The sequence below is a fragment of the Buteo buteo genome, chromosome Z, assembly GCF_964188355.1.
Source record: "Buteo buteo chromosome Z, bButBut1.hap1.1, whole genome shotgun sequence".
In the NCBI taxonomy this organism is placed as follows: Eukaryota; Metazoa; Chordata; class Aves; order Accipitriformes; family Accipitridae; genus Buteo; species Buteo buteo.
Window position 1 is genome coordinate 71,231,213 of NC_134204.1, and position 11,788 is coordinate 71,243,000.

At 45.3% G+C, this 11,788-nt stretch overlaps 1 protein-coding gene across 7 annotated transcripts in view; it reads left to right on the top strand.

Moving 5' to 3' along the window:
* Positions 1-8,149, top strand: part of TMOD1 (tropomodulin 1) — a 30,535-nt gene extending 22,386 nt beyond the window's left edge. For 6 of the 7 annotated variants that reach the window (XM_075020940.1, XM_075020937.1, XM_075020942.1 and 3 more), the window contains exons 6-10: positions 297-427; positions 2,033-2,140; positions 3,696-3,839; positions 4,582-4,726; positions 7,191-8,149. In XM_075020940.1, the coding sequence (XP_074877041.1) occupies positions 297-427; positions 2,033-2,140; positions 3,696-3,839; positions 4,582-4,726; positions 7,191-7,255 (593 nt within the window). In that variant the 3' untranslated portion in view covers positions 7,256-8,149. Of the gene's footprint in view, positions 1-296; positions 428-2,032; positions 2,141-3,695; positions 3,840-4,581; positions 4,727-6,353; positions 6,414-7,190 lie in introns of all 7 variants that reach the window. The other variant, XM_075020943.1, reaches the window with a different exon arrangement.
* The last annotated feature ends 3,639 nt before the right edge of the window (positions 8,150-11,788 follow it).

Consider the following 11,788-nt stretch of genomic DNA (forward strand, 5'->3'; position numbering starts at 1 on the left):
AGCAGCCCCACGCAGGCAGTCTGCCCTCCATCACCCAGTTTTGGACCCTGAGAGGGTGTAGCAGCAGGCACTGGCTGTCCTGTGCTGGCTTGCCCCAGTGCTGGGCAGTGTTTCCGGATGCACGTGAGCATAGGTGGAGCTTACAAGTGCTTGTTCAATCTCTTATCTTACGTCTGTTTGTCAGGTCACACTTCCTTCTCCCAACACTGCTTCTAGAAGAGGAGAAACACACCCAAAGAGAACATGCAGCTGCTCAGGGTGCTTTTGGTTTCACATGTCTTGCTTTTCACTTGCAGGTGTGATTAAGCCCACAAAGTACAAACCTGTTCCTGATGAGGAACCGAACTCAACGGATGTGGAGGAAACTCTGAAACGAATACAAAGCAATGATCCTGACCTTGAGGAAGTCAACCTTAACAATATTATGGTATTTGCTCCTTTCTACTCTCCTCTGCTCTCTTAATAACAGGACCAAACATTTGATACACAGAAGGCAGAGACCAAGTCTTTTGTTGCACAGAGTAATACCATAACATTGCGTGCAGCCAGATAAGAAAGAGCAGTGCTTCCCATCTCTGTTTTGGGCAACAGGGCTTGTTACCTGCTGTGGGACAACGGTGTGGGTTTGGTAGCAGGAGGACTCCTGTAGATGCCTGGAAGAGTGCAGCTGTGTTGAGGGAGACCCGTCTCCAGCCTGCCTGGTTAAAGGTGTTCTAGGTCGCTTTAATGATTTAGTCAGGCACATTTGATAGAGCAGCTGTTTATGTAAGATAAAATGGTCAGAGGAAGAAGGCTTCATAATCCTCACACTTGCTGTGAAAATATGAAGAAACCTCCCTTCTTGCAGGTAGCCCTATCCATCTCCCATCCATCCTTTCTGTGGGACTCCCTTATTTCTTGTAGAAAGCAAATCAGGACACAGCACCACTTCTTATGTTACATCTGGGACACACACATACTAAAAAAAACAGTTTCCATCTGTTCTCCCAGACTCCAGCACCCCCATCCCATGGGGTCTGTTGAGTGATGACATACTAAAAGAGCAAGAACATGGTTAACTGCACATGCACATTAAAAACACTTGTGCCGTGCCACCTGCACCTTTCTATGATGAAAATATTTTTACTTTCATGTATTTGATTCTGGCTAGTGACTCTGAATGTCCCTTGAGGACACCAGGCTGAGGATCTGGCAGGCCAGCACTTTTTTTGTGTGTTGGACTCAGGACTTTGGGACACCGTTTGGAGAACTGGGGTGTGGCGGTGGAGATGGTAAGCTTCTGGGCTCTGTGTTATGGCTTTGCAGATGGCCTTGACTATAGATGATTCCACATGGTGGGATCCAAATGGTGTGGCAAGAAGTCCAAGTTGAGGATACCACTTAAAATTTTAGACAGGTGAAAATTCATGCATCTGAAAAGAGTATCTAAAATGCTTGATAAGTGAAAAATACTCATTTTGTAGGAACTCAGAATAAGCAGCACAGGTTTATTTTCTGGGCTAAGACCTAGCATGGCAAATATTAGCCTGAAAGATGTTGTATAAGCAGTCAGATGTGTCTGTGGTTTGTACTACAAGGACATCGTTTCAGGTCTTTCTGGATCAGGTCCTGTAGGTGGAAATTTTCCTGAATACGACATGAATGCTGCTTAGTGCTGTCATTCATATTAAAAAGTGCAGGAGCAGTGAGTAGGCTCACGGATCCTAGTTACATACATCCCAGCAATGCCTGCGTTCATAAGTAACTGTGTTTCTGGGAAATTAAATTACACAGCAGAGACATTGTAGCTTCAAATCAAGGCAGTGAATTATCAGCCAAATGGGAAATAGGATAGAGACATTGCCATGCTCCTTAGGCCATGCTGATCGTAGCAAAAGAACTTGTAAAAACGTTTATCAACCCCTTCCTAAATTAATTCAGGGCATTCAGTGATTTGACCTTGATAAGACATTTGAAGTATTATTTAAATGTATTGCATATTCCTTCATACGGATGATGGCCTAACACAGGTTTTCTGCATTTCCTTTCACAGAATATTCCCATACCAACTTTAAAAGCTTTTGCAGAAGCACTGAAAAATAACACCTACGTGAAGAAGTTCAGTATAGTTGGGACACGGAGCAACGATCCTGTTGCTTTTGTAAGTACTGTCTGCTCACCATCATAAAGTTGTGAGAGGAGCTGTTCTTCGGCAAGGTATTTTCAGAGTTACTGACTGCTTTTGCACCTTATGGTGCGTTTGGCACATTCTGCACCTCTGGTATTTGGTGCAGTTCCTTCAGTTTCAGGAGCGCTAGTAAAAGCCAGAAACAGATAGACTTTGGTTCCTTCACTTCCTTTTTCAGCTGCAGAGATTTCAGGACACAATCCTTTAATACCATTTGGTCTCATATTCGTCCTCAGGGATCTCCTGGAAAAGGAGTGGGAAACAAGAACTGACTTCCTAGTGGCATTTTGTAAAAGCAGTTTGTCTCTCTTGATTTATCCTACATCAGCACCACCCCATTTGTTTCCTGTTGGTACAAAGCTGTACGCTGCTGTGTGCACACCTGTCCCTCCCCTCGCACATGTCTGCTCTGTCTCTCTTTTATTTATTCCTATGTGCAGACCTGTGCATTTCTTGCGTGTGGCCTCTGTGGGTGATAAAGGGTCTTTCTGGCTGCTGCGAGCAGTGTTGAGTATCAGTGGAGATGCAGAGAGGTGCTGAGTGTTCTGCCTGGCCCTCGTGCTACCTTCCAGGCTGCATCCTTGCACATGCCTCCAGCACCATTGCAGACAATTTTTGCTCTTCTTCACTCAGGCCACCCCTACCTACCTCCACTTACACATGTGCACACCAGTTTCCTTTTAGAAAAAAACTCCTTTTTGGAGGGTGAGTACAGCTGTCACATTATTCCAGCCACTCTGGACTGGGGAGGAAGCCTGTGCAGACAGCAGACAGCACTGGTGCTGCTGAGGGCCCGCAGGGTACTGCGCAGGGCTTGGGGAGCAGCGCAGACAAGTGCTGTGAGAATGGGTGCAGGGCAACCCTGCTGGTTGGGCATCGCTTTCTGGTCCTTCTGTTTCATGACATAGACAGGTCCTCCCATGCAGCTTATGAAATGAGATGAGATCATCAGGTCAGGTGGCGGGGGTTGGGAGTGTGCCAGCCCACTTCTGGTCTTACCCGCTGAGGGAAGTGAAAGTGATTAATATGGTTGTGATGCCACTTGGGAAGATGTCTTGGACATGGAGAATCCCTTGTTGTTCAAGACAGATGCTCCTCTCTCTGCTTGCTGTGATGGGCATCTCAGCCCCGTACAGAAGGAGCAGTGCAGGCAGGGAGCTGGTCAGGCAGGAGGCAGGGTCGACACTGGCCGGCATCCCTGCCATCACCATGCCAGCTTTAGAAGAGGGACAGATGAAGTTGTGATCCACAAGAGTTGACTGTCACCTTTTGGGTGGCCCTAAGGGTTTGTCCATACAAGGTTTTGCTGTGGCCTCCAGAATGCTCGTGTTCAAGGATCCCCCTGCAACAGGGGGGAACCCCCTTCACCCTGCACAGAGCTTGCCCATCTGGTGACAGGGAAACCACTCAGCATGCAGGGTCCTCCCGGTGTCCTCCAGAGGCGAGGGATGTTGAACCCCTGCTGCTCGAGGGTGCTCTGTCCCTGCCTGTCTGACTGCCAGCTCTTCCTGCCCACCTCTGCCCACAGGCACTGGCAGAAATGCTGAAGGTCAATAACACGCTGAAGAGCCTGAATGTGGAATCAAACTTCATTTCTGGGTCGGGGATCCTGGCTGTTGTCGAAGCACTTCAGGGCAACACATCACTCATAGAGCTGCGCATCGACAACCAGGTAAAGCGTGCGTGAGTGGAATCTCTGATCGATCAAGTGAACGTGTCCTGGTTGCAGGAAATTGAGTGGCTGGTCAAGGTGGAGGGTGGCAGCCCACCACCACTGCCAGGCTGATTTGAAGAGGTTTCAGCCCTTTGTTTCTGCTGCAGTTCCTGGGCGGTATCTGCTGTTACCTACAGTAATTAACAAAGGCTGTGGCAGTGCAAGCAGCTTTCCATGTTCTGGTGCTGCCCTGGAGAGCGGTCATGCTGTCCCATATCAAGCCTTGCTCTGAGCTCTTGCAGGGACTTAAATAATAATGTCTACTTTGTAAAACTGAAGTTTTTGCTACAATGCAAGGGAGAGAGAAGGAGAGCTCCAGAGTGTGCAGTGGTACAGATGCCATGGCAAGTTTAGCTTGCCCAGAAACCCAGGGGGTAGTAGTGAAGCAGCTGAGCTATGGGGAGCTCAGGGACAGGTGACTGGGAGTTCAAAATCATAGTTTCTCCAGACATCTCTTAGCTGCAAATCTGTCCAAGAAATAAAGTCTTCGGGCAAGAGGACTTGTGGGAATGTCTGCTGGAGGAATTGGAGCCACTCAGTTGTAACAGGAAAAGGCCAGTGGTTTGTTTCACCAGCTCCAAGTCAGAAATGCCGAATGGACCAACAGGTCCAGAGGAGAGAAGGGGTGGAGATGGCAGGTCTAAGTGCTCGCTCTGAATCACCCTCTGACCTGACCAGCTTGCTTTTCTGTTTTCAAAAGAGCCAGCCCTTGGGCAACAAAGTAGAAATGGAAATTGCAAACATGTTGGAAAAAAACACCTCGCTGCTGAAGTTTGGGTACCATTTCACTCAGCAAGGTCCCCGGCTCCGTGCCTCCAATGCCATGATGAATAACAATGACCTAGGTGAGTCATGCTGGCTGCAAGCCAGGGAGCATGGGAAGGTCCTGTGGGCAATTCCTGGTGGGAGAAGGGCAGAACTGCTCACTGGAAGGCTCCTGTGGAGGTACCTGAATTAGAAACCACCTCTTGAAGGGCCTCATGATGACTTGCCCCTCGAGAAGGAAAGCAGCCTTCACTGACTGATTCCCTAATGCAGCTGCTGTCACGCTCCAAACCTGGAGATGCTGGGCAGCTGAAATTCCCGGAAGGGGCAGTGTTTTTGGCAGTAACAGTGGGTCTTGTTGGGAAGGGAGTGAGAGCTGCTAACATGCTTCAGTATGGTGCATGTTACAGCATATGGCACATGGGTTGTGAGCTGCCAGCACTTGTGATTCCTGCCAACTGCTTGTCTTCCTCCAACTGCATTCCCATTTTAACAAGGAGATGAAAAGTAGTAGAGTTGAACTTTGATGGCAGTGGGACTTGGCCCATCCCCTTCAGCAAAACAAATTGGGAGTGTTCCTAGGGAGGGGTGGGAAGCCACGTGGCTTTGTTATCTTTATACCCTCAATGAAGTGATCAGAAGTGCTTGTGAAGCAAAATGTGGGCAAGTTTGCACACTGCCATTTCAGCCAATGCATGCGGCAAAGGCTTTCCATTGCTTGGCTACAAGCTGCTGTGGAGCACTGGAAATCAGTCCAGCAGTGCAGGATTGAATGCAGCCAATGTACCAGCCATGTTGTACTCAACAGCTCCTAACTGCATAGGCACAACAGCACCAAACCCCTTCTCGGCAGTGGCAGACAATATATCTGGGAGGAATAAGCAAGTATGCAGATTGTTCTTTTTGTACATTAGGAAGAACACCTCCCCCAGGAGGGTGGGGGTTTGCAAGACTCAGGGACAGAGCCAGCGGCTGCCCTGACCCAGTGCTAGGCAGAGCCCTGCTGTGAGCAAGAGGTTGGGCTGGGGGTTCCCAGGGACGCTCCCCCCACCACTAGCACTGCTGGGTTCTGCCAGACACATCTAGAAATCAAGGGCTAACAGGCAGGGTCTGAGAAGAGACCAAACATGTAAATGCCAGCTGTGAAGAAATGGTGGAAAACTGGAACCACGTATTTTAATCTGCACATGGTTCACTACGGACAGGGCCTTCTGTCCCTTCATGAATCAACTTCAGGTTTAAAAGCCACAGAAAAACAGCTTTGAGTGGCTGCCATATTTAGACAGATGATAAGTATGTTGTGTTTTAAAAATAAATAAAAAAATCAATATTGCTTCAGCCAGTACCATGCTCCTAGGAAGCACAGCCAAGCTTAGAGGTATGTGCCAGTTTTTCAGTGACCACACAGAATACTCAGTATTACAGTTCACTGTATATTTATGCTGCCTGTGGCTGCATTCCTGGTCACTAGAGAGCTGCACCAGGAAAGGCTTGCTATATTCTGTCCTTTGGAACAAAGCAAGGGTTTTAATGACCATGCAGCACCTGGCATACAAAGCAATCAGCTGGAAGATTTGGATCTAGTGTTTTAATTGTTCCTACTGTAAGGGGAGGAATTCACCACTTGCCTTCCACATAACAGTTGTGCATTTTGCCTCTTTGACCATTAAGATCTGCATTTTTGTCTGATTTGGTTCTTGTTTGCAGCTCGTATTCATCGGTGTGATGGTCTCTGGCAATAGCGTCTCAGCTCCACACCTGGACAATGTATAAGTATAGAAAAACTTTATTTTCCTCCCTGTCAGCAATAGCTCTCTGCTTGTGCTCCACCCCAGTGTTCTTGCCTACCATCACTTGACGCTACCAGAACTTGATTTTGGTCCTGTAGCTTCTTTTCTCCAAGATGCTCTATATGAACAAACTGTGAAGGCTTTTACATTCATCCTCATGAGCTAACTTCTGCATCCTCTTCATAGCTTTTTTTATTTCTTTTTCCTCACACACACTTCTTGAAAAGTTATGAGTGTAGCTGCCACAGCTGTAAATCAACTTTAAGAGTAGATATGAGACTGCTTTGACCATGTTGACTATGATCAGAGGGCTGGAGGCTAAAGGCTTAAGATAAGAAATTAGATGGAATTTTTTATTAAGTTTGAAATGGCGATTTAGAAAAACTAGCAAAGGAAAAACTGTGGCATCCGTCTCCTGCTGTCTTTACATCAGTCAGCATCAGATGATGATTTGGCCCAAGTCAGATTACAAACTATGTGAAATATAATTGACTGTAGAATAAGGGAGATAAGGCTGAAAGTAGCTTCTGGCCTTAAAAATTCATAGGGAGAGAAACTTCATCCTACCTTCCTTGATTTTAAACTGCATAAGGCTGTGCCTGCTGCTTAAAGCAGGAATTCAGAAGCTGATGCTGTCCTGTTTCTTTCCTGACAGAGAGTACATCTCTCGGCTCCTTTCCACAGCAGGTAAGCCAAGCCTGCTATCCACATCTTCCTGTTGCCATGACTGACTCCTCTTCCTCTTCTTTTTCAGTGAGGAAGAGAAGACTTGCAGAGTTGAACGGGCCTATTTTTCCCAAGTGCAGAACTGGAGTGTAGTTCTTGACTGTGGAGGTCATTCCCGGTGATCTGTGCTACACTGTGGAAATCTAAGGCAATAAGTGCCTTGACAGAGTATTTGTGGTGCCTCGGTTCTGTTTTATGCACTAACAGTTTAAGTTTATATTAACTAGTGGCTGTAGTTGAAGATTTTATCCAGTAGGACTGTTGATGTTTTCTGTAGAGTTGGAAACTATTCAAGCCAATTTCATGCAATCTCAGTTTAGAGTACATCCCAGTGTAAAAGTGACTCTTAATTAACCTGGGACCTAATTTTTCTATAAACTTCCTGCACGGTGTTTCATACAGTTAGGATGTGGTATGCATGAGTGAAAGATGCAACTGTTCCACACAAATTATAGAAGTATTAAAAAATACTTTATTTTTTTTTCCAAATTGATCTCAAGTAACTGCAGAGGAGCAACTAGTTTAACAAGCACTTCTACTATCTGGAAACATGGCTAATTTCAAGAATTGTGAATCACAATTTTTTACCAACATTTGCTGAGTCAGTTAGTGGAGATGCTGTTTCAAATGCGTCCCTGTGTTTCTCAGAAAAAAACTGATCTCTGGCCCCTGATTAAATGGAACTTAAGGCCACGAATTATAAAACAGAGTCTCAAAAGTTGAGTGGTTTAAGGTGGATTAATGTCTTTCTATGCTGTGCATGTCTGAAGAAAACCATCACCTTCAGAGATGTGATGCAAATCCTAACCCCACAGAGATGGCCAAACTAATCAGCAAACCAGAGCCCTCTCCTGTAATCCCCACTCCCTTCAGTTTCCTAATGTTAAAAGCGTGTGTCCAGATAGCCACTAGAAACAAGTCAAATTCTCGCTCTTTGCTGTTTTGTCTAGATGACCATGTTCATTAATTAAATTTTGTTCTGCTAGGGATTGTTTCTTTTACTGCCATCCCCAATGTCTGCATAAATGCAACAATAAATGCTGTGCCATAGAAAAGGTGTTCAGAGAGGTACCCCAACCCTGAACTTACACTGCGTACAGTCTGACAGCTTTTTGTCAGTCGACCACCCATCATCTAGCCTGGGAGGAATTCCCCATAGGCTTACGTAGCTCCCAGACATGCAGTGGATTGAACCCAGCATTATCCCATTCAGAACTCCTGCTATTAATGTGGGTGGGAGCCTGCTCAGTAAGAAGAGTCTCCCAGCAGAAGCATTGCTATGCTGAAGCCTTATTCTTGGTCTGATGACAACATGTCCTAGAAAACGTTGTTACTTGCTAGAAATCTGTCTGTACGTGTCTGTTAAGAGTGAAGTTTTGCAGCCTTTTACACATATTCCAGCAAAAGTCCCACAGATTTCTTCAGAGCTTATGCGCAAATACCACCCACGATTTAGCTCTGGCCGATGAAGCAGAGAAACACTGTACTTTCAGCAATGTGGGAAACATATTTGTTGCTCTTCAAAACTTAATAAATGCGCCAGTGGTGTCAAACAAAATGCTTCACTATAGCTTCTCCCCCCCCACACCCCAGCAAGTTTTGTATCAGAAAATGAAAAGAATACAGAAGAAAAATACTTGAAAACATATTAAAAAAAACCCAACAAAACAAAACAAACTGGCAGACAGCCTCCTTCTTCCATATGCACTGCAAAGATTTCAAAATGGTCAACTAAATCATCAAACCACAGACACACAGTTTCAGCTGAGCCATCCACTCAGATTTGCATGGTATGGGCTCAGCTCTTCCCTTGGCTTCAGAAGAACATAAATACATCTTATCCTGGGAAATCCTGATGGTACTAAGAAACCCAGACACACAAGGAGATGCATCTGCAGAGCATGGATACTACAACAACATTTTTTCCTGAAAGAAAAAAAAAAAAACAAACAAAAAACCAGGAACCTTGTCCTGTGTTTCACTGTAGCAGCATCCAAATTAACAATGTAGCCCAAAGGTGTATTAAGCTGGCAGGATCACTCCATGGTCCTCAGCTGATCCTTATACAGCTGCTTTACTGAAAGATGCATGCGAGAGCTGTCGAGCAGTGGCAGGCTGTGCTGAGAGGCATCAAGCCTTGTGGTGAAAGGCATCAAGCTGTGCAGCAATGGAGATGATACAAAATGGTGATATTTAGGAGCAAATGGATCACTGTTTGTCCCAGCAGCTCTCCAGGAAAAGAGGAAAAAGCCATCTGCTGACTGCAGCATCTGGCAGTCACAGCCAATCCTGTGACTCTCACCTCTCTTGGAGCTAACTTGCCTTCTCTCAAGCATTATCACTGAGGTGCCTGGATCCCACCACACAGCATTTCACATGGCAAGTCCTTATTTGTATTAATCTGATGAAACTAATCCAGAGGCCAGGATACAGAAGCTGCTCGTGGGCTAACATGCAATAGGGATGTTAAGGATGTCTCTCAACCTCCTTTCTGCAGCAGAGGGAACCTGGCTTTATGGGCCTCCATCTGTACATCTCAAACCCTTCTCCTCCCTTGCCTTAGTGCAGCAAGGACCAAAAGAAGCCCCATGGCTCCCCTCTGCCTTTGAGGTAGAATGTCCAGCTGCCAAGAGCTCTCAGGACAATTGTACCTTGTAGCCAGGTATACCACATGGCAGACAGCTAGCGAGGTTTCAGCATTTACCTCTGCAGAATTAAGCACCTCCAATATAACAGGTGAAGTGTATTTATGCAGTACTTTTTAAAAATTACAATGGAAACACTAAAGGTTATTTATCATCATAGGTGTTTCAGAAGTTTACATATAAAATATAATTGTTGCCATTCTGTACTGGCAAGTGATACAGAAACAGCCTTCCAAATACATTACAGCGTTCCAGACTTGCTGATAGACTGAATTATAAAACTGTGTTCTTTTTAGCCTAATACATGAAGAAAAGAGTGTAATATGCAAGTTGGGGCACTCCTGTCAGTGCTCTAGACCAGGCCTGCAAGTAGAGCTTGCATGTTTTTCCAGAAATATTCCAGTCCTCAAAAGCACAGAGGTTAACTGGCCAGCAAAGCTTGGGAGGCAAGATGCCAGGGGACCATGGGTACTGCTTAGACTTCTGCTGAAGATGTCTACTGATAGGAATTTTCCAATTTCTTCTCCAGTATGGACTGTGCACAGATTTACTGTTAAATACCATCCTAGAAAGCTTCCCAAAGGAGACATTCATAAGTTCCCAAGTTTTGCTTCATGAAAGGAACAGTCATAAAGACAGTTGATGAACCCTTGATTTCACAGTAGCAATACTGGAAGTAAGAAGAAATGCTTGCCGTGTCTTTAATGGAACCAATGCCCATGGCCTTAAGTTGCTAGTCAAGCCAACAATGAGGCCTTGCTGAATTCATGGCACTGTGGGAGAAAGTTACATTCTATATGAAAATAACATTGCCCTAACTGTCATTAAGCAACTGCAGAAACCTGAGTAAACTGTGTTCTTGCTTTTAAAAGCAGTTGCCAGTAAAAACCCCCAACAAACCAGTATTTTGATTTCCTAATGACCAACTACTATTTAGTACCAAGAATGAGAGTAAGTTTCAAAGACATTTTTCAGTCAAGACACATCTTCTACACCATTTATAAAACCTTTTTGTACATTCTACAGCATCAGGCACAGAAAGCAGCAGCTGAAGTTCTTTGAGTTCATATGCTGTGGATCTCTTCAAATTCAAAGACAATTTCTCCACTAATAGGAGCTGGAAATTGCATAAACATCTCACAGCTTTTGAAAAACTCCACCCACGTTTACAAAGCACAAATGCTGCCCAAATCTTGAATTATTTAACTTGGGTAAAGGACTTTGCAATCCCCTTATAGCTGTTGCTGACATTTATGCACACATCAGCATCACTTCCAGTGCCATAATGCTGGTATTTTGACAGTCTCTGTGCTCCCCTCTCTGTGTGCCTCAGTTTCAACACGCTTCAAGCTGTTGGTTTTTTTGTAGTGCAAGCAGAGCTGAGCCCTGGATATTTCATGGACAAGTTGAGGGAAACAAGAGCTCCCAGGAGACAGAGCATTGGAATAAGGATTACTTTTGCCGTTCATCCTACATGTCACACACAACAAGTATGGCTGGGTAGACAGTATCTGTGGGCCTTTGCTGCAGTTACAAGAGGGGTCACTTCAGCCTGGCCTTCAGCCAGTTTTACACAGAAATCAGTGACTTCAGGTAACTACCCCTTGCTTCTCACTGGCACAAAGTAAGAGATGCAGGCAGTTGGCATGTACGTGGAAAATATCTTCAGCTCTAATCTGGTCATGTACCCACATGCAACTGATCTATCTGCTGTTTTCACACCCTAGCACTAGCTATTGAAGCAAATATGTGATCAATGGAGAGACTGTACAGATCCATCTCTGTGCAGGAGGAAAAGAATGGAATTGTTCTTATGTCCCTTCAGTTTCTTTCAAATTGTGAGCAGCTGTGTCCCACCGCACATACTCTGCTTCAAAATCCCATGGTAGAGGCCATGCTACAAGACTGTAGCCAGGGAGAGGAATCCTGGAGTGCTGGTGATGGGTTTGGGCAGTCTGGTAATTCACAGTCAAGTAATGGA